This window comes from Phocoena sinus, chromosome 7 (genome assembly GCF_008692025.1).
Source record: "Phocoena sinus isolate mPhoSin1 chromosome 7, mPhoSin1.pri, whole genome shotgun sequence".
Taxonomy (NCBI): Eukaryota; Metazoa; Chordata; class Mammalia; order Artiodactyla; family Phocoenidae; genus Phocoena; species Phocoena sinus.
In genome coordinates this window covers 30,807,810-30,831,489 of record NC_045769.1, presented here as the reverse complement: position 1 = coordinate 30,831,489, position 23,680 = coordinate 30,807,810, and the positions used below count along the sequence as shown (strand labels likewise).

The 23,680-nt window shown below is 38.8% G+C and overlaps 1 protein-coding gene across 2 annotated transcripts in view; it reads left to right on the top strand.

Annotated features, from left to right (window-relative positions):
- PARD3B (par-3 family cell polarity regulator beta) overlaps window positions 1–23,680 on the top strand; it is a 1,051,931-nt gene that overhangs the window by 838,737 nt on the left and 189,514 nt on the right. For both annotated transcript variants that reach the window (XM_032637435.1, XM_032637436.1), the window contains one exon: window positions 14,512–14,814. In XM_032637435.1, the coding sequence (XP_032493326.1) occupies window positions 14,512–14,814 (303 nt within the window). The remainder of the gene's footprint in view (window positions 1–14,511; window positions 14,815–23,680) is intronic.

The window sequence follows — 23,680 nt, the reverse complement described above, 5'->3', positions numbered from 1 at the left end:
TTACTGATTTTGAGCAGCTTTTCATGTGCTTCTTGGGCATCTGTATGTCTTCTTTGGAGAAATGGCTATTTAGGTCTTCTGCCCATTTTTGGATTGGGTTGTTTGTTTCTTTAATATTGAGCTGCATGGGCTGTGTACGTATTTTGGAGATTAATCCTTTGTCCGTTGATTCGTTTGCAAATATTTGCTCCCATTCTGAGGGTTGTCTTTTGTCTTCTTTTTTTTTTTTTGCGGTACACGGGCCTCTCACTGTTGTGGCCTCTCCCATTGTGGAGCACAGGCTCTGGACGCGCAGGCTTAGCGGCCATGGCTCACGGGCCCAGCCGCTCGACGGCATGTGGGATCCTCCCGGACCGGGGCACAAACCCGTGTCCCCTGCATCGGCAGGCAGACTCTCAACCACTGCGCCACCAGGGAAGCCCTTTTCGTCTTCTTTATGGTTTCCTTTGCTGTGCAAAAGCTTCCAAGTTTCATTAGGTCCCATTTGTTTATTTTTGTTTTTATTTCCATTACTCTAGGAGGTGTATCAAAAAAGATCTTGCTGTGATTTATGTCAAAGAGTGTTCTTCCTATGTTTTCCTCTAAGAGTTTTACAGTGTCTGGTCTTAATTTAGGTCTCTAATCCATTTTGAGTTTATTTTTGTGTATGGTGTTAGGGAGTGTTCTAATTTCATTCTTCTACATGTAGCTGTCCAGTTTCCCCAGCACCACTTATTGAAGAGACTGTCTTTTCTCCATTGTACATCATTGCCTCCTTTGTCACAGATTAGTTAACCATAGGTGCATGGGTTTATCTCTGGGTTTTCTATCTTGTTCCATTGAGCTGTGTTTCTGTTTTTGTGCCAGTACCATATTGTCTTGATTACTGTAGCTTTGTAGTATAGTCTGAAGTCATTGAGTCTGATTCCTCCAGCTCTGTTTTTTTCCCTCAAGACTACTTTGGCTATTCGGGGTCTTTTGTGTCTCCATACAAATTTTAAGATTTTTTGTTCTAGTTCCTTAAAATTGCCATTGGTAATTTGATAGGGATTGCATTGAATCTGTAGTTTGCTTTGGATAGTAGAGTCATTTTCACAATATTGATTCTTCCAAACCAAGAACATGGTCTATCTCTCCATCTGTTGGTATCATCTTTAATTTCTTTCGTCAGGGTCTTATAGTTTTCTGCATACAGGTGTTTTGTCTCCCTAGGTAGGTTTATTCCTAGGTATTTTATTCTTTTTGTTGCAATGGTAAATGCGAGTGTTTCCTTAATTTCTCTTTCATATTTTTCATCATTAGAATATAAGAATGCAAGAGATTTCTGGGCATTAATTTTGTATCCTGCAACTTTACCAAATTCATTGGTTAGCTCTAGTAGTTTTCTGGTGGCATTTTTAGGATTATCTATGTATAGTATCATGTCATCTGCACACAGTGACAGTTTTACTTCTTCTTTTCCAATTTGGATTCCTTTTATTTGTTTTTCTTCTCTGATTGCCGTGGCTAGGACTTCCAAAACTATATTGAATAATAGTGGTGAGAGTGGACATCCTTGTCTCGTTCCTGATCTTAGAGGAAATGCTTTCACTTTTCCAACATTGAGAATGATGTTTGCTGTGGGTTTGTCATTTATGGCCTTTATTATATTGAGGTAGGTTCCCTCTATGCCCACTTTCTGGAGAGTTTTTATCATAAATCGTTATTGAATTTTGTCAAAAGCTTTTTCTGCATCCATTGAGATGATCATATGGTTTTTATTCTTCAATTTGTTAATATGGTGTATCACATTGATTGATTTGCGTATATTGAAGAATCCTTGCATCCCTGGGATAAATCCCACTTGATCATGGTGTATGATCCTTTTAATGTGTCGTTGGATTCTGTTTGCTGGTATTTTGCTGAGTATTTTGCATCCATATTCATCATGATATTGGTCTGTAATTTTCTTTTTTTTGTAGTATCTTTATCTGGTTTTGTTATCAGTGTGATGGTGGCCTCATAGAATGAGTTTGGGAGTGTTCCTTCCTCTGCAATTTTTGGAAGAGTTTGAGAAGGGTGGGTGTTAGCTCTTCTCGAAATGTTTGATAGAATTCACCTGTGAAGCCATCTGATCCTGGACTTTTGTTTGTTGGACGATTTTTAATCACAGTTTCAATTTCATTACTTGTGATTTGTCTGTTCATATTTTCTGTTTCTTCCTAGTTCAGTCTTGGAAGGTTATACCTTTCTACGAATTTGTCCATTTCTTCCAGGTTGTCTATTTTATTGGTATAGAGTTCCTTGTAGTAGTCTCTTAGGATTCTTTGTATTTCTACAGTGTCTGTTGTAACTTCTCCTTTTTCATTTCTTATTTTATTGATTTGAGTCCTCTGCCTCTTTTTCTTGAAGAGTCTGGCTAATGGTTTATCAATTTTGTTTATCTTCTCAAAGAACCAGGTTTTAGTTTTATTGATCTTTGCTATTGTTTTCTTTGTTTCTGTTTCATTTATTTCTGCTCTGATCTTTATGATTTCTTTCATTCTGCTAACTTTGGGTTTTGTTTGTTCTTCTTTCTCTAGTTTGTTTAGGTGTAAGGTTAGATTGTTTACTTGAGATGTTTCTTGTTTCTTGAGATAGGCTTGTATAGCTATAAACTTCCCTCTTAGAACTGCTTTTGCTGCATCCCATAGGTATTGGATCATCATGTTTTCATTGTCATTTGTCTCTAGGTATTTTTTTAGTTCCTCTTTGATATCTTCAGTGATCTCTTGGTTAATTAGTAACATATTGTTTAGCCACCATGTGTTTGTGTTTTTTACATTTTTTTCTCTAATTCATTTCTAATCTCATAGCGTTGTGGTCAGAGAAGATGCTTGATATGATTTCCATTTTCTTAAATTTACTGAGGCTTGATTTGTGACCCAAGATGTGATCTATCCTGGTGAATGTTCCATGCGCACTTGAGAAGAAAGAGTAATTTGCTGTTTTGGGATGGAATGTCCTATAAATATCAATTAAATCCGTCTGGTGTATTGTGTTATTTAAAGCTTCTGTTTCCTTATTTATTTTCATTTTGGATGATCTGTCCATTGGTGTAAGTGTGGTGGTAGAGTCCCCCACTATTATTGTGTTACTGTCCATTTCCTCTTTTATATCTGTTAGCAGTTGCCTTAAGTATTGAGGTGCTCCTCTGTTGGGTGCATATATATTATAATTGTTATATCTTCTTCTTGGATTGATCCCTTGATCATTATGTAGTGTCCTTCCTTGTCTCTTGTAACATTCTTTATTTTAAAGTCTATTGTATCTGATATGAGTATTGCTGCTCCAGCTTTCTTTTGATTTCCATTTGTATGGAATATCTTTTTCCATCCCCTCACTTTCAGTCTGTATGTGTCCCTAGGTCTGAAGTGGGTCTCTTGTAGACAGCATATATATGGGTCTTTTTTTGGTATCCATTCAACAAGCCTGTGTCTTTTGGTTGGCACATTTAATCCATTCACGTTTAAGGTAATTATTGATATGTATGTTCCTATGACCATTTTCTTAATTGTTTTGGGTTTCTTTTTGTAGGTCCTTTTCTTCTCTTGTGTTTCCCACTTAGAGAAGTTCCTTTAGCATTTTAGAGCTGGTTTGGTGGTGCTGAATTCTCTTAGCTTTTGCTTGTCTGTAAAGCTTTTGATTTCTCCATCGAATGTGAATGAGATCTTTGCTGGGTAGAGTAATCTTGGTTGTAGGTTCTTCCCTTTCATCACTTTAAGTATATCATGCCATTCCCTTCTGGCTTGTAGAGTCTCTGCTGGGAAATCAGCTGTTAACCTTATGGGAGTTCCCTTGTATGTTATTTGTCATATTTCCCTTGCTGCTTTCAATAATTTTTCTTTGTCTTTAATTTTTGCTAATTTGATTACTATGTGTCTCGGCCTGTTTCTCCTTGGGTTTATCCTGTATGGGACTGTCTGCACTTCCTGGACTTGGGTGGTTCTTTCCTTTCCCATGTTAGGGAAGTTTTCGACAATAATCTCTTCAAATATTTTCTATGGTCCTTTCTCTCTTCTACTTCTGGGACCCCTATAATGTGAATGTTGTTGCGTTTATTGTTGTCCCAGAGGTCTCTTTGGCTGTCTTCATTTCTTTTCATTCTTTTTTCTTTAGTCTGTTCCACAGCAGTGAATTCCACCATTCTGTCTTCCAGATCACTTATCTGTTCTTCTGCCTCAGTTATTCTGCTATTGATTCCTTCTAGTGTAGTTTTCATTTCAGTTATTGTATTGTTCATCTCTGTTTGTTTGTTCTTTAATTCTTCTAGGTCTTTGTTAAACATTTCTTGCATCTTCTTGATCTTTGACTCCACTCTTTTTCTGAGGTCCTGGATCATCTTCAGTATCATTATTCTGAATTCCTTTTCTGGAAGGTTGCCTGTCTCCACTACATTTAGTTGTTTTTCTGGGATTTTATCTTGTTCCTTCATCTGGTATATAGCCCTCTGCCTTTTCATCTTGTCTATCTTTCTATGAATGTGGTTTTTCTTCCACAGGCTGCAGGATTGTAGTTCTTCTTGCTACTGCTGTCTGCCCTCTGGTGGATGAGGCTATCTAAGAGGCTTGATGGGAGGACTGGTGGTGGGTAGAGCTGACTGTTGCTCTGGTGGGCAGAGCTCAGTAAAACTTTGTTTCCCTCCCTGTTGGTTGTTTGGCCTGAGGCAACCCAACACTGGAGCCTACCTGGGCTCTTTGGTGGCGCTAATGACAGACTCTTGGAGGGCTCACGCCAAGGAGTACTTCCCAGAACTTCTGCTGCCAGTGTCCTTGTCCCCATGGTGAAACAGAGCCACCCCCCCCACCTCTGCAGGAGACCCTCCAACACTAGCAGTTAGGTCTGGTTCAGTAGGTCTGGTTCAGTCTACCCTGGGGTCACTGCTTCTTCCCCTGGGTCCCAGTGCACACACTACTTTGTGTTTGCCCTCCAAGAATGGAGTCTCTGTTTCACCCAGTCCTCTCAAAGTCCTGCAATCAATTCCCACAAGGCTTCAAAGTCTGATTCTCTAGGAATTCCTCCTCCCGTTGCCAGACCCCCAGGTTGGGAAGCCTGACGTGGGGCTTAGAACCTTCACTACAGTGGTTGGACTTCTATGGTGTAAGTTTCGCCAGTCTGTGAATCACCCACCCACCGGTTATGGGATTTGATTTTACTGTGATTGCGCCCCTCCTACTCTCTCTTTGTGGCTTCTCCTTTGTCTTTGGATGTGGGGTATCTTTTCTGGTGAGCTCCAGTGTCTTCCTGTCGATGATTGTCCAGCAGCTCTTTGTGATTCTGATGTTCTCACAAGAGGGAGTGAGAGCATGTCCTTCTACTCCACCATCTTGGTTCCTGGTCATCATAGGATTGTTTTGCCTGGTCTAGAATTTCTTTTTTTTTTTCTTGTGGTACGTGTGCCTCTCACTGCTGTGGCCTCTCCTGTTGTGGAGCACAGGCTCCGGCCGTGCAGGCTCAGTGCCCATGGCTCACGGGCCCAGCCGCTCCACGGCATGTGGGATCTTCCTGGACCGGGGAATGAACCCGCATCCCCTGCATCGGCAGGCGGACTCTCAACCACTGCGCCACCAGGGAAGCCCTAGCATTTCTTATAATTGGAATCATGTAGTAAGTTCTTCCTTTGTGTCTGGTTTCTTTCACTAAGTGTGATAATTTTGAGATTCACCCCTGTTCTTGAGTATTTCACTACATAGTTTATTTTTTGTTACTGCTGATTTATATTCTATTGTATGAATATACCATTGTTTGGTTATACATTCTCCTACTGATGAATCTGAGTTATTTCCATTTTTTGCTTTGATGAATAAAGCTACTACTGGGCATTCTTCAAGGATTTTTGTGGAAATATGTTGTCATTTCTCTTGTATTAGTAACTGAGTGGTAAATTGTTGGGTCATAGCTTAGTGTATGTCTAGTTTTTTGACAAAATCCCACATCTTTTCCCAAGGGGATTATATTGTGTTATACATCCACCAGCTGTATATGAAATTTCTAGATGCTCCACATCCTTCCCAACATTTGATGCTGTCATTCTTTTTCATTTTAGTAGGGGTGTCTCTTTGTGTTTTTTCTTTTTCTTTCTTGGGTTTGCGGGCCTCTCACTGTTGTGGCCTCTCCTGTTGCAGAGCACAGGCTCCGGATGCGCAGACTCAGTGGCCATGGCTCAGGGGCCTAGCTGCTCCGCAGCATGTGGGATCTTCCCGGACCGGGGCATGAACCCGTGTCCCCTGCATCAGCAGGCGGACTCTCAACCACTGCACCACCAGGGAAGCCCTCTTTGTGGTTTTAATTTGCATTTCTCAGGTGTCTTATAATGCTGAGCACTTTTTCATTTGCTTATTGGGCATTTCTAGATCGTATTTTGTAATGTATCTGTAGAAGCCTTTTGCCCAGTTCTAATTGGGTCATTTTTCTTTTTATTAGTGAGTTGCAATTATTTTTTTCAATATATTTGATACAAATCCTTTGTTAGATATGTGTGCTGCGAATATTTTCTCTCATTTGCCTGTCATTTTCTTGATTTGTTTTAATGAGAAGGTTTTGATTTTAATGAAGTCGAATTTACCAGTTTTTTCTTTTATGACTCATGCTTTCTGTGTACTCTATTGTCCTTCCCCAAGGCTGTGAAGATATTCTCTTTTATTTTATTCTAATAGTTTTATTGTGATAGCCTTCATGTTCAGGCCTATCTTGCATCTTGAATTGATTTTTGTTATGGTATAACGTAAGGCACAAGGTTCTTATTTCCCTTATGGATATCTAGTTTCTTCAGTAGCACTTGTTGAAGAAATTGTCCTTTCTTAATAGAATTTTTTGGCACCTTTGTTGTAAATCACTTCACTGAATACGTATGAGTCTGTTACTGGACTCTGTTTTCTGTTCCATTCGTTTATATGTCTAACCTTTGGCTTAATTACAGAAGCATTATAGTTAAGTCTTGAAGTTAATAGTGTAAGTCTTCCAACTTTATTCTTATTTTGCTAAGTGTTTTGGTTATTCTTGGCCCTTTAACTTTCCAAGTAAATTTTAAAATCACATAACTATGGAAAATAAACCTGCTAGGAGTTTGGTTGGGATGACATTCAGCCTGTAGAACAATTTGGATGAATTGTCATTTAATAATTGAGTTTTCTGATTCACAAACAAGATATAACTCTCCACTGATTTAGATCCTCTTTAATTTTTCTCATCAGTATTTTATTGTTTTCAGTGTCTTTTCTTAAATTTATCCTTAAGTTTGTAATAGTCTTTAATCCTATTTTAAATGGTATTGTTTTCTTGTCTGATTGCTCACTGTTAGTATATAAAAACACAATTGATTTTTTATATCCAACTTGTATCACACAACATTAATAATAAAAGCTATAATTCAAGAAACTTCCCTGATATAAAATTTAAAAGTATATGTAAAAGTACATACTGAAAGAGTTATCAAACCGAAATGACTTTTCTAGTAATATTATTAGACTTTAAAGAAAAGCAAATAAAATAATTTGACCAGATAAGCAAAAAGAGCAAGTTATTTATAAGTAATTTATGACAAATAAAATTAGACAGTCCTCCAACTTTTCATCAGCAACACTTTGTCATAGAAAATAGAGGATGGAGTCACATGTTTTAAATAGTCAAGAGAAAAAGGTGAGCCAATAATTTTATATCCAGGAAAACTGGCTTTCAAATATAAAGGGTATACTGTTGTCAACTTAAGCAACACGATCCCATGAGTTCTTCCTGAGGAGTCTAGAAATGACTGCATGTTCATTGACATTAGGATTGTGGTCCTTATGAGTTACTTATAGAACCAAGGTTAAATGAGAGTTGAGTAGAAGTATAGTATGTAGCAGCTATATGCTTCAACAATGTAAATATAGTACAACTACAAAAATGGAGGGATGAGGGGAAGAGCTTATAAAAAGAGAAGTTTAACTCTTTTTAATAATCATACCAGTGGTGCTATTGGTATTGTTATTTTGAAACTATTATATGTGTAATATAAAGCATGTTGTAACCATGTGATACGTAGTTCTGGCATTTTCTGTGTCTTGAGAAACAGGATTCTTAATGTGGAGGAAAGGAGATACTTATATAATATAGACGTGCTTGTGATGAAGAGGGAACACATGGAGACCTTCTGGGATATCCCACAAAAGTCGAGTTCTTGACCTCAGTAATAGTTACAAATATGTTTGCTTTATACCAGTTCTTTAATCCCTAGATTTGTTTTGTATGAATTTCTGTATCTTTTTTCATTTTATAATAAATGGTTAAACCAACAAAAAAGTTGTAATAGGATTTTCTTCACCAAAAATTTTAATATTAGGCAAACTTACATAAACCTAATAGAAGTTTGCCAGTAACTTTTACTAAATGTGTTACTTTGGTGGTGGAGCTGTAGGTGGATAACTCGAACCAGTGTGTCCCACCACATCAGACTTACACCCCGGCGTTAGGTAAATCATGTGTATCTGTGCCCATTTGCGTGTGTCCCTCTCTCTGACTGAGTTACTCACACCACTTCCATATATCTTCCCTGCTCCTGGAATAAGTTCCTTCAAAGCCCAGTTCATGTGGCACTGCCTTCATGATTCTTCCTCAAAACCCTTAAGCTGAATTGACTCTTACCCTTTGTACGTGCAGTATCTTTGTTTTCCCAATGAATTGTTATTACTTGTTTATATCTTCTTGATAATGAGCCAGGGACTGATAATTGTTCCTTTTTTCTTTCTGGTATACAGTACAATATCAGGAGCTATGAGTGAATAAATCAATCAGTCAAAATTAGCAGAAAGAAAAACATGACACTCAAAGAGCTTGTAGGCTAGTTATAGAAGCAGAATATCCAGAAATGCATCAATAAAAGATTTTTATTTTGTTTTGTTTATTTCCAAAGTAGCATATAACAATTGCAGATTAATAGAGAATTTGCTGGATACATAAGTAGGAGAGGAGGAGGAGAATTATTGAGGTCTATGAGGAGCTGTAAATGAGTGAGTTTAGCCTCATCTCCATAGTTGATTGGTGGAGAATGGGTACTCTAGGCCAAAGCAGTTGATTTGGAAGGGACCAAATAAATGTTCAATGAATAGTAATTTGAAGAAAATCGTTAGCATAACTGAGTTGATAATGGAGTCATAAGAAATCAGGTTTGGAAAACAAAGGATGCCCGCTGGTACCTGTTTAGTGTTTTGTTTTGTTTTGTTTTGTTTTGTTCTGTTTCAATTTTGATTCACTACAACAGGTAGTAAGTAGTTGTAAGGGACTTTATATATATATATATATATATATATATATATATATACATATATATATATTTTTTAAAGATAACTTTTTTTTTTTAATTTATTTATTTATAGCTGTGTTGGGTCTTCATTTCTGTGCGAGGGCTTTCTCTAGTTGTGGCAAGCAGGGGCCACTCTTCATTGCGGTGCGCGGGACTCACTATCGCGGCCTCTCTTGTTGCGGAACACAGGCTCCAGACGCGCAGGCTCAGTAATTGTGGCTTACGGGCCCAGTTGCTCCGCGGCCTGTGAGATCTTCCCAGACCAGGGCTCGAACCCGTGTACCCTGCATTGGCAGGCAGATTCTCAACCACTGCACCACCAGGGAAGCCCAGGACTTTTTATATTTAAAAAACTTTTTTAAGTATCCTAAATATATATGGTATAAAAATGCAAACAGTATACCTTCAATTCCACTCTCCAGAGGCAACCATTTTTATGAATTTTTTGTGTATCCTTTCAGACATTTCCTATGCATGTACAAAGATATGTACATATACATACAAATATTCACTAATATCTAGACCCATATGTATATCTTATTTCTTTTTAATATAGGAATAGCATGACCCTATTTTTAAATTGTACAATATTTAATTTCCCCTATAAGATACAGCACATATAGGCTGTATCTTATTTTTCACCATTATGATAACATGTAGTGTGTTTTTTTTTTGATCATATCTGGGATCCTTTAGTTATAATAAAGAAATTTATTCCATTTTCATTTATTGTCATAATAGATAAATCTTATATTTTGTTACTCTCTTTTTTACTGCTTCCTCTGTTTTCTATTTTTTACTCTATGGTTGTGGTTTTGTTTTGTGTATTTCTCTTCTGCTGATAATTTGTTGTTTTACTGGGTTTTTTGTAATTGTATTTCATATACTATGACCCAATTCCTGATTTATCAACTTTAAGCAGTAACTACAGATGCCTGCTTTAAAAGGTGAGGAATGCTTTCTCCTAAATCACCTCCTTGTTAGCTTCTGATTTTCATAGTGGTATTTTTATATTGTCAGAGTTTATAATATTTACATTTTTCTGTAATTATTCTTCCTACAAATGTTTAGCCTTCATTTTATATTTAAATGAATGTTTTGCTCACCTCCACACCTGTCATTCCCCAGCTTTGCTGGGCTGAATTCTTCATTTGGATTCAATTCTTGGTTGGCTGCTATTCATTATTAAGTAGTTTTGCAAGATGGGTCAACAAGCGTTATATTCTCTTGAGTTTGTAAATGTTTGAAAACGTTTTTCTTTTGTCTTTATTTATGTTTGAGGCCAGCCTGAATTTGCCTGGATTTTTAGATGACTTGATTTTTCTCTTGACACAATACTTAATGCTTACTATATGCAATAACCCCTAATATTTTCTCTTTTATTATATTTAATTTTCTTAACGCTTATTATCACCCATTAAGTTAATTCCATGTTCTATGGTGTTTAATTTTTTTTTTTTAGAAATCTGTACTAAAATATAATGTTAGATGACAGGGCATAGTGATCTAAGGTCACCAGCCACTTGAATTCCATGTGTTCTCTCAAAATATCTTCTTGCCTGGTCTGCTGGGTGCACTGCCCTGAGGGCTTGTTTTCTATGGCCTTCCATTTTGGGAGAGCACATCACCCTAACAAGAGATCAGCCTGCTTAGTGAAGCCTCTTAAATGACTTAAGGTTTTATGTTGCTGGGTTCGTGTTTATCTCTGCTCTGCTCATCCTGCCGTGTCAGCTACAAAGCAGGTTCATGCTTCTCTTCTCTTCTCCCCATTTACCTCCATGAAGTTTCTTCAGGGTAGAAGGAAATTTCTCTTTTAGTGGAAATCCGTCTCTTCTAACCCTGCCTCTTCTCCCTTCTGAGGTTGGAACCTCGCAATCAAACCTCACCCTACAATCCCAATGTCCTACCCCTGTCTTCAAACTCTCTTTTTCTAAGTAAAAGTTTGTTGTCTATAGTCCTCTGAACTCTTTCTCTTACTTTCAGTAAAATGCCTACCCTGCTAGAGACAAAGGTATATATCAACTCTTGATATACTATCCCTTTTGGATTGAGTTTGAATTTCATTGCATGTTTTAAGATTATGGATGTATTCTAATTATATTGTAGATGGAATTTTCTTCCCAATTTCTCAGTTGTTCATTCATTTAGAGCTCAGGGAACAAAATAGAATAACCATACTCTTACTCTATCATTTATCACAATCTTCTGTTAGAGATCCTTGATCTGACAGAGATATGATATAAATGCTCTTTTGAGGAAGATTATTCTAATCACCTTTTAAGGTACAGATTAAAGTGGGATATGGTGACATGTCCAAAAAATCTTAGAATAATCTAGCCAGCACAGTCTAATAGAACCTGCTGCAGTGACGGAATTAGTCTATATTTGCACTGTCTAATATAGTAGTCCCTAGCTCATGTAGCTGTTGAGTACTTGAAATGTGGTTTGTGAAACTAAGAAACTGAATTTAAATTATTTTTAATTGTAATTAATTCCAATTTAAATCTATATAGCATCATATGGTTAATGGCCACCATATTGGACAGTGCAGATCTAGGCAATATAAAGCCTGAACACTAGACTGTGGCTAAAGAAATGGAAATAAAAGAGGCTATCCAAGAGGTATAATGGAAAAAAGAAATAACAATGTTTTTGTAGGGGAAGAGAGAAAGAGGAGATTTAAACAATTCAAAGGCAAGTGTGCTGGAGAGAATGAGGAAGCTGGTGGTACCATCCAATCAAAAGGGGATATTATCCAGGACTATTTTGAAAAATAGATATTTTAACAGGTTGAATTCCCAGTGGTAAGGAGACATCCACGTGGAAATGACTATATAAACAATTAGAATTCTCACACTGAATTGGAACAGAGGGAGGTCAGAACAACCAAAAAAATATATATTTCCTTGACATTTCTCTCTTGAGAGAGTCTTCTCTGCTTCCATACACCCCTTTACAGAGATTGACTTGTCCTCCCCCACGCGGAGAGATCCTGATATATGGCATAATAATGACGGTTCACAGACATTACTATTTCACCTACTGAGTGATTAATATGAAATTAGTTACTGAAACACTCAGTGGCGCAGAGAGGAGAAATTTGGTTTTGTTTTAGAAAGGAAAAATGCAAGGTAAAATATTGCTTTGCATATATGGAGTAACTTTTCATCTGAGAGTCTTTACATACTCAGCAAGCTTAATTAATGAGAAAACCTCTAAAAAGGAGAAATGATGAAATAAGGAACCCAGATTCTAGTGTTCTATTTCTGTGATTTTTAAAAGTCAAGCTTGGTGTTTTCCTCTTTCTTTAATGCACCAGTGTAGCCCCGTGTGGCAGCCATGAGATGTTCATCTTTCTGCTGAGTGATTTCTCTAGAAGGCATCCCACTTAGGAGGAATAGTAACCACACAAAATGCCACCCCCTAACTTTATTGATGTCCTGTGCTCTATTTGCAATGGAAATCCAGCCATATCATCACAGTGCAGCAAGCATCCTCCAATAATCCAGTCTGCACCGTCCCTGGAAAGATTGTTTTGTTGCAGAATGGAGCAGGTTATCTTCTTCATCAAAAATTATTCAAAACAAACATCCATGAATCTGGAACTAACATGCATTGAAAGAGGACAGGCAGGGCCTCTTAACGGGTACCCTGCTGTGTAATCTTCCTTTCATCTTCATTCAAAATCCCTTGGAGATTCAAGCTCCCCTTTGCACAAAATATAAATTCTTCTCATTACTCATGTGTAGGGTACGTGATTTGACCTAGTCAAAAGAGATACGCAGTAATGTATCCTGGCATTTATTTTCATCTGTTGTGACTTGAAGATACTGTTTTTTTGGTCCTAAACCTTCTTCTTCATCTTTTTACTTTTCCTTCCTCCTCTCTACTCAAAGGGGAAAAAAAGCCATTCTGCCAAAAGGGAAAAGACCTTGAAAAATCATGGCTTTTAAAGAATTTTACAAAGAGTTTGATGTTCTGTAAAATAAGACTAGCTGCCATGTGCAAAAATAGCTGTTTTTATTTGAAGAGGAAAAGATACTGAGAGAATTCAGTTTCTGTTTTTTTCACTCATCCAGGCCTTCAATATACATTTCCAGGCATATATAGATCTTTCACTTCTAGTCCACGGTCCTCTCATATTCTCTGAGCCTAGTTCTTCAGATTTATCCCCATCCTTCCTTGAGTCTTTCTTTCACCACCTGAGCCAGCATCATCTTATTTTTCTCCTCCTGTACACAAGGTACCTTGTTTACCCGGTGATGTGAGGATACATTCTCTCCTCGTTAGTGGAGAACACCTCCCGACACCATCAAATCACCATCGTCCAGTAAGATGCCACAGTGACCTTTCCATTTTAACATGTAACTGGGAATTTAGGAGATCTGGCCTAACACTTTCCAGACTAAATGAAAAATTCTCAAAATTCAGTTGGATTTGGAATCCACCAAAGTATTTTTTTCTGCTCCCATTCCCAGTCTACACAGTAAGTACACTGATTAGCCGTGGCATTTTGTAATATCACTAAAGGCTTTAGAGCTGTGGAGTTCTGCCAGTAATGGTGTTTAATTCACTTATATGTGCCAATTCGTCTCTGTCAGGAGCCTATTAATTTCTTCACTATTCTACTTTGTCCCTAGCCCCTGTATAATGAAACACAATGATCCCCATTTGTGTAACCAAAAAACTTAGAGTCTCTCATAAATTATCTCTGATCCCACTGCTTTTAGTGACCAGAAAGCCCCTGTATTTCTTTTTCATATTTAAATCAATTTTTGCAAGCTCTTTTCTTTAGAAGAATACACTAGAACTCAAAGTCACCAAATGATAAAATCACAGACAAAGTATAAGATTCTGATGGGCTCTTGAACATGCATCCCTGTCCCAAGTCAGACTTCTTTAATATTACACCAAAGATGGCCTGTTCCCATTTATAGGGAGGAAATGTTACTGAAAGTCAGCCTCTGACTCTGCAATCAGCCCAGTCATCAGTGGGCAGGGTATTAAAATACCTATAGCATTGCTATAAAAGTAAAGACCCTGTAACAAATAAAGGTCAGAGATATAAAATTAATCCTGTGAAATCTGCTATTGGCATTTCTGCATGGTGTGATCTTGAGTATCCAGGAAAGTGACTGTTAAGTGACTGACTAGGGGGAATTAACATAGATACAGGAGAGTCTCTCATTGTATCAGCATATAAACTCACATACATCTTGTTCTGCATTTTTCAGGATTGGGGCAAAACATCAGGAGCTAAGGGAAAAGCAAGCAAGAGGTCTTATTGATTATGCCGCTGGCGCAATTGGATCACTGCATGATATGGACGATGATGAAATGGACCCCAACTATGCCAGAGTAAACCACTTCCGGGAGCCATGTGCATCAGCAAATGTCTATAGGTCTCCATCTCCCCCTCGGGCTGGACCACTGGGGTACCCTCGGGATGGCCGTCCACTGTCTCCAGAGAGAGACCACTTAGAGGGTCTCTATGCCAAGGTCAACAAGCCATACCATCCACCAGTGCCAGTTGACAGGTAATATAACTTATTGAAAGATGAATGTAGTTTTAATTCAGTAAGTTTCAAATCATCTCTACTGCTGAAGCAGATAAAAATATATCCTTCAATCTACTAAAACTGAAATGACATAGTACCCTTGACAAGTGCTATGCTTTGACCTACCCGTAAGGTATCAGCCATCAAAAATAAAGCAATTGACAGTTCTAAGGTGGCATGAATGAATAGTAGTAGTTGAGTTCATGAGGCAACAGGGAGCAATTTTTGAAGGAATATTGTAACAGAGAGCTAGTGATAAAACTTTGAAGGAATATTGTCCTTTCTCCTAAGGGCCCTACTATATAAGACTTATTCAAGAAGATGGCATGACACTTGGAGGTGAAGAGTCAGTGAAGAGAGTGGTGACTTCTAAGTGGGTGTAATTATAGATAGCCTCCGAATTCCAGAAGACTTTGCAAAGATTGGGATTTTCTGCTGGAGGCATATGTGATCCTGCATAGATATTCATGGGTGATCAGAGGTAGAAAGGAGATAATCTTGGCAATAGGAGTTTGATGAAGTAGAGAAAGATAAGAGGTGACAAGGCCAAGGATCTTTAGGTTTCACAGCTGAGGAAAGAGATAATAGGACTATCTGTCAGTACAATTGAAGTAGGTAGGGAACAAGATGATTCCAACCCCACCTCCTGCCAAAAGCAAAATGCCTTATCCCTTGAAAGGCTGGTATAGGAGAGTGTTAGTCAATATATATTGTTAGGTGACCCTTGGAATTACACACAGAAGGAATGAATTGACTGACCTTGGTTTAATCTGCTGTAACTTGAAGTCTGGAGGGAGGAGATGAGGGGGGAAGGGTGGCAGGCACAAAGAGCTCTCATTCCAGATGAAAAAAAGACTTGTTTTCCAGATTCCCTTTGGTCCTGACAACCACCCAGTCCCTATCAGTAACCAGCTTTTGTGTGATGGCATGATATATCGTATATGTTTACCATTTACATTTCCCCAGCTGGGTGATATTATGCACTTTCAATTAGGTTGGGGAGAGGAAGGAAAATCATGGCGTTTTTATGCAGACTGTGAAGTGCAGCTTCACAAGACTGATTACCTTTCAGAGCCTTTCCAATAACCAAGTGGGAAGGAAGGAGCAATTTTTAATCCTTACTGTCAAGCCTCCAGGTTGATAGTATTAAAGAAAGATGGTCAAGTTTTTCTTTGGGATAGAATGAAAATATAAATTCCTGTGACTTTGTGAGACAGCCGTAACAAAACTGTTAATTCAGAGGACTGATTAAAAGCCGGCCTTTTTCTCCCAAGCCTTTATAAAGGGTTGAATTTTTATCGCGTAAATAATGATACCAGGCATGAGTCTCTTCTGGCCCAGACGACAGCCAATCTTCCCTTCTCTGAATCAGATAGGTCTTCATAGTAAACCCCATGGCAAGTACCCTCTGCTAGAATCCCAGTGCAGAACTGTTTCTAGGAACCTCCAAAGCCAATATTTCCGATTCTAATTCCATGAAAATAAATAATAAGCATTCTGTTTAAAAATGTCCACTCCTCCAATGCACGTGGAGAATTCTGTGTTAAGCCACACTGAACAGGTTTTCTTACTTCTTTCTTCTTGTCCCCAATGGCTAATGTGCATTGAAAGTCTCCAACAGGAGCATACAACAGTTAATGCTATCACTCCTCAATTTTCTGTCACCTAAGGCTTATTTTTTTTTGGCCAAACATTATGACTGTTCTTTGGGACACTAGAAGATTCTATCCTGAAGCTAATTTTCACCCACATAGATTTGACCTGGACAGAAATTTCTTAGGATAATTGGAACTGTAGCCACTATAGAATGATATCAGGGGAAAAAAAATTGTTATTTACCGCCCAGCCCAGACACGTATAAGCAATATTCTTTCCTTTGGCTCTGACCTCTTCGTATTAATAAATGATCTAAGGTTCTTTCAGTGGAGTTTTAGACAGTTGTCATATTTTTGGATAACAGATCAAAGTGTAACTCTTTATACTCAGAATTATCTTTATTCTGCTCTTATCTTTAATCGTATTTAAAAATTGTTCTGCTCCTTGTTCTTTAAGTCTTAAGCAATTTTTGTCTTGGCACATAATAAGCATTCAGTAATGTTAGCTATCATCATCATGTCATCATCATCATTATTATTATTACTGGTTTTTATCAGTGAGGTTCTGAACTTTCCAACATGCCTGGGTCCAGGTGAGTCTGAGCGAGTTGCTGTGGCAGCATCCCGAACAGTGCCCATGAGCAGGAACTCTGAGCTCTAACCCTACCTTATTTACAGTCAGAGGACTGTCATTCTTTTAGTCATCTGTACAGACTTTCACTCACTCAGTAAGTGTTCATTTGGCACCTACTGTGTTCTAGCTACTGTTGTAAGCTCTAGGGATGATACAAAGATGACTGATATGGTCCCATTCCAGAGGAAGTCATATTCTAGGGAGGAGGGAATCAACACATGTAAAAATAGATAATTGCAACTTAATGTAAACAGAAGAAAAAGAAGCTTTTCTTTTCTAGCTCTGCTGCTCACAAAAGGTCTCCAAAAGGAAATGATATTTGAACTGGCTCTGGAAGGATTCATAAGAACTGACCAGATACAGTAGAAAAATTGTTTTCCTTACAGACTAATTAGCATGTACAGGGGTGAAGTGGCCGGAAAGAGCATGGCACATTAGGGAAGCTCAGAAGCACCCAGAACATGGAGAGTGGATGGGAAGGAAAGTGAGAGGAGATGAGGCTGGAAAGCAGATTGGAGCCAAACTGTGAATGAATAGGTTCCATCCTATACTCACACTTATTAACTGGTAGTAGCTGTCTGCAAATCTGTGTTAAGAAGGGTTCTGATCAGGTTCCCAGAGGTTGGGGATGAAGGGAGAGATGAACGGGTGAAACACAAAGAATTCCTAGGGCAGTGAAGATACTCTGTATGATATTATAAAGACGGATACGTGTCATTATACATTTGTCTAAACTCATAGAATGTACAACACCAAGAGTGAACGATAATGTAAACTACAGACTTTGGGTAATAGTGATGTGTCAGTGGACGTTCACAGTTTTAACAAATGTACCACCCTGGCAGGGCATGTTATTAAGCAGGGAGGCTATGCATGTGTGGGTGCAGGGGTATATGAGAAATCTCTGTACCTTCCCCTCAATTCTGCTGTGAACTTAAAACTGCTCTAAAAAAATTAAATCTTAATTAAAAAAAAAAGAAAAGAAAGGAAGAAAGAAGGGTTCTGCAGTTATGCTTGAATAGTGGTGTCTGCCCTGGGCTCCAGAAGGATGAGCAGTAGTGTGTGTGCAGTGGGTGATCCTGTGTACAATGGGAGCCACCAAAATGCCATAATTAGGTAATGAGCTGATAGATCTGTATTTGGGGAAAATAGCTCTGCCAGCTTGATGGCAGACAAAAAGGAAGGTGGTTAGATGGTGAGATAAATTAAGATATGATTAGAGTAGTGAAGGATGGCAAGGGTCTGGGATAAGAGAGTGGCACTGGAGACAGGAGAAAATAAGAAACAGCCAGAAACCTTAGCTTAAAACTAGGAGAAAGATGTTTAGCCGAGACCACAGTGGTAAGATTTTCAAATGCTTCAGAGAGGTCATTAGAATGAGGACTAAAAAGAGGATTTGGGATATGGCCACTAAAAGGTTATTAATTAATTTAGAGCGAACGATGTCAATAGCTAGATAGGAGGAGAGGGGAAATTACAATAAGAGAGTTGATTAGGAAGTGAGAACTGAGTGAGCATGGTGGTACAGAGAGAGAAGAGTAGTGGTAAGATGGGAAGGCTTGCAACTTTGAAATTCTTTACATGACAGTATTTCAGAGCTAACAAGAGAATTCAGAGACCATCCAGAATAGCCTTCTCTTATTATCATTGCAGAAACTGAGGCCCAGAGAAACTGGGTAACTTGCCCAAGATAGCACAGCATGGAGTCAAGACTTTATTTATTTAGTGTCTACTAAGTGTCAGGACCTGAGTTCAGTACTGGGTCCATCAGGAAACAAGGAGGAAGACAGGGACCTTCTTCTCCATACGGAGCTTACTGTCCAGTGGATGCTACAAATGTAAACATGCAATGAGAACACAGTGTGAAAAGTGCTCCTGTAAGGGAAGCATGGGGTGACTGCTGAGTTTGGGGTTGCTGGGTTGGAGGCACAGGGGACAGTGTGGGCGAAAGCCAGGAGGTGAGAGGAAGCACGCTGTGTGAGAGGAGCTAGAGGAAACGCTAGAATATAGAAAATAGAAACCGGAGTGAGAGGAGTAACGACAAGAGATAAGACACGAGGGTCAGAGAGCTGGGCAAAAGGCAGATGACAGAGCCTGGTGGGCCTCCGTGAGGAGTCTGGACCCCATCCTGAGAGGTAGGGCAGGGCTCACGGAGGGTTGAACTGTGAGACTTAGTCGTGGAATTAAACCCCGCCTAGGCAGTTGATCCTCATCTGCAAAAGGAAGGTTATATAAACAGCCTCACACGTTGTGATGCTTAAGTACGATTTTACCTTTTGCATTTTGGGGGTATCTATATAAAGTATACCTCTATTTGCTCATATATCTCTGTGTCCAAGGAACATGTCATATTGTGTGGTTCACAGTGGCTTCTGAATAGGGGCAGCTTCTGCCTCTTACCTCCCTGCTTCTCAAGGGTTGACCCTGAATGCTCAGCCCTTCTGAGAAACACTTGGCTTATAAAGGATTCATCTTTACAAGATGGTGGTTAAAAAAATCCCTACCACCATGTCGGATTCAAAAGACTGCATTTGCCCGGGACTGTTTCTCCCAGGATTTGAACAGAGCATGGGTTAAGTCCCGTCCCCAAAGCCTGACAACTACCTAGGGTTTATAACGCATTAGGCTCCCTCCGCGATGCCAGCATTTCAAGGCCCCCACAGTATATGACCATTACAGCTTTATGTCTGGGTGAGGATACAGTAGTCCCAAGTAGGGGCAATGGAAAGTGTGTGTGGCCCTTGACGCAGTTGAGGTTCTGCGTTACCCCATGGGGTTATCTGAAATTCTTTACCAGAGTTAGCCAGATATGTTGAACCACACACCCCATCAGTAAAAATGCTTTTGGGTGTTAACTCCCCAGATTATGTGTATTTGTTTCTAAGTGATACTCACTTATCTACCTTACTAATATATGCATTGTAGATTACACACCAAATATAGAAATTAATAAAAGAATGAGATTTTGTTTTAAACATAAGTAATAGTTCTAATGTGTTCTTCCTCCTCTCAGACGGGGTGCACACAGCTCCTTTTGGAGGTGATTGGCCTCAAGTTCAGGCTCCATGGGGATAGGGACCTTGCCTGCTTTGGCTCACCACTATCTCTACAATTCCCAGAACAGTCTACACTCAATAAATAATGTTTGCGCCAAGTAACATTTACCATAGATTCTGGATCAACCTACCTGGACACAGAATCTAAACCTCATTATTAGCCCTTCAGGTATTTGAAGTGGCTGCTATGACCACCTTCATTAACAAACATTTATTGAACTCCAACATGAGGCAGGCTCTGTGCTCAGAGCTGGCTTTACAAGGATGAAGAGAACAAATACATAACCTTGAGAAGTATAATCATTTCTTCAGTATAAACTCCCCTAGCTGTCTTAGTCACGTCTTATGTCATAATCCACATCTTTAGCCTTCTTGGTAGGCATATTCTGAGTACACTCAAGTCTACTAAGTTTATGACTGCCCTCTGTTGAGCGTGCCATGCAGAACTGGATGCTGTGTTTCAGATACGGTCAGAAAAGCACAGAAATCGATGGGACTCTTAACATCCTTTGGTCTTAATTCTTTACACTTGTTAATGTGGCCTAATTAACAAGGCAGCTGATCAGCTGTCATTATTGGCTCTCATTGCACCAAGTTAGATATTTGCTTGTTAGGTTTGGCCAATTGTTATAGCCAATAAAGATATTTTAAAGTATTGATTTTTGTCCTCCAATATATTAGCTATCCTTCCTAGATTTATACCACCCTCATATTTAATCATTGTGGACTCGTATATGTTATCGATAAGATCGTTGGTCAATGTCAGGTACAATCCCTGCAACTCATCACTCGAGACCTCCATCAATCGATACTCCTTCAGATGTTAAGTTAGCTATGAATCCAGTCTACTGTTTATCTGGTGTGCATTTTCGGTTCATCCATGAACATCGTGGAAGACTGTTAAAAACCGTAACTCATTAGATGTCCCTAAGCTTGTCATCAGAACTAATGTTATCTTCCTACCGTGTTACTTGAATGTCCGTTTGGTTCAGAGTTGGGCTCAACAGTTGTCTACAGAACAGACTAGCCAAATTTCTAGGGGCCTCAGAAGAGCTGTCAATAGCAACAGTGTGTTCAGTCAGACCCCGTTTGGCTGTAAACAATAGAAAACCCAACTGATATACTTGTCTCAACCTTCAAGGAAAGTAGGTGGCCCTGGCCCTCTTTTCGTTTCTTTTCCTCTACTTTCCCCCAGCGGCTAGGCCTTTTTCTCATGTTGCCTCGTGATCCTCAGATGGCTACTGCAGCTCCAGACTTTGTGTCCACTCTCCAAGAAGAAAGTAGGAAAAAAGTGCAAATGGCCAATGAAATGTGCCAGTCAAGTTCATCTCTTTGAAAAGATTTCCCAGGAGACCCCAACAACTTCTCATTGGCAAAACCTGTAAGTCTCTTGTAGTTACAAGGCGGTACTGAGAAATAGTGTTTCATCTTTCCAGTAAGTAAAGACAAGGGAGAAAGGAGTTCTAATGGCTTTTAGGGAATCACTCCATGGAATCCACCACAGATTACCTCTAGATGATATCTCTTCTTTTGGTTTTTAATTCCATTTCGTAATGCAAAAATTATAGATTGATGCTACAATATATTGATGCTGTTCAGTATATTGTTGTGGGAGGCAATTCTTATTATGTAGACCCTCTTTTATAGCTAAGACCCAAATATTTCAGTCTGAGTAGCTTCTGATATCACTGAAGTAAAGCAAGTGGGGAACATGTATTCTTAGTTTTCTGGAAAACTGAAAACATACTGAAAAAGTATGTTTGGGGAAATTCAAAGATAAGGATGATGAAGGATAGGAAAAGTGTTAACAGGAAAGCTTCATGGCCAGCTGTGAACATCTCTTGTGCTCCTGGGGCAATGCAGGATCATTGATGTCTCTTTCCCAAACAGTTGCTTGACTTCAGAGGTTTAATATTTCAGTGAGTCACAGCTTTGTCATGCACGGTTCATGCCTCTGTTGGTGTTTGTCCCCAGTCTCTTTCTCTAGTGATTTTTCTTGTTAATTTTACTTTCATTTAACAGCTTTTTTGCTCTCACTTCTGATTCACAGCTTTGCGAGGCTGTGTGTAGGGATTTGAACAGTGAATACAGTAGATTACTTGGAGATGTGTTTTTTAGTTTCTACAAACAGAGCCAAAGTACTCTTGGTTCAGTTTGGGAATCCCAGTGATAAATGCCATATCCATAGAGAGTTAAAATTCATCAGTTGAACAAAGCAATCAGATTTTTTTCCTTAGAACATATTACCATCAATTTTTAAGTGACTTTTAAAGAATAATGAGAAATCTCTTAATGAAAGAATCTCTATGACCAGATAAGTGCTAATAGTAACTGATATACCATTAACTCTACTTTCCTCCATCCCCTCTCTTTAAAACTTGATGTTCTCATTAGTTTTTTTTTTTTCCATCTTCTGAGAGCCCTACTCTTGGGACTCTACTAGACTTATGTTTGCCTAAGTTGAGAACTTCCAGGGGTGACAAATGTAGACAACCTTCTCCTTGATTATGCATGAGCTAGGTAAGGATGTTTGGCACTCAGTGACCATCCATTTCCAAGACCTCCACCCCTGTGCCATCCCCAGTCACTGGTAGTAAGTGAGCACATTTGAGGAATGCTTGCCAAAGAGTTACTCTGATTTCTTAAAGCTGTCATCTAAGCATTGACTTGACTGTTTTTCAAACAAATGTCCTGATCCTGAGGATATATTCATTTAACTTATCCTGTTTACCAAGAGAGGTAGGAGGGAATATACAGAATTTTTTAGACATCATAGATAACACAGAACAGAACCAAATACAGAGTCTTCTGCCCTCTAGGGGGATGCTGCTTATATATTGGAAAAGTAATGGTGATATGCTATGAGAAGGGTAAGCCAAAGAGGCTATAGGAGCACAAGAGAAGGGCACTGAATGCAGATCTGGGTGGCCAAAGAAGACTCCTTGGAATCTATATTGTGACCTAAAGAACAAGTAGAAATTAATCAGGCAGGCAGAAGAGCATGACAAAGGCCCAAAGAGAAAACATGGTACACTTAGGGAACTGCATATATCAGAAGAGCTAGAGTGTGGTATGTAAATTGCGGCCAGCTAGAGGAAAAAGATGGAGGTGAACACAGGCCATATTGTTAAAGGCCATATAATCTGAGATAAAGCATTTAGACTCAAGAGCAACAAGCAACCCTTGACATGGAGGTAGCTTGTTCAGATTTATGTTTCGGAAAGTAACAGAAATTCTGTAGAGTAGGTATCTATTTCACAAGTGTGAAACTGGCAGCTCAGAGAAATTAAGAATCTTACCTATAGTAACATAGGTAATACATTGGCAGAGCCAGGGTCCCAGCCCAGGTCTGAGTCCAAAATCCATGCATGAGCTTCCAGCTATGCTAGGGATTTTCAAACTGCAGGCTGTAAACTTGAAATCAATTTAGTGGGATCAACCAACATTTTTTTTAAGAAAATAGGATTGACAAGAATAGAAAAGATCATTACAATAGATTGTAATAAGTGTAAGAATTATTTCATAATTTCTTTAAGTTATATATGTATGTAAAATGTATA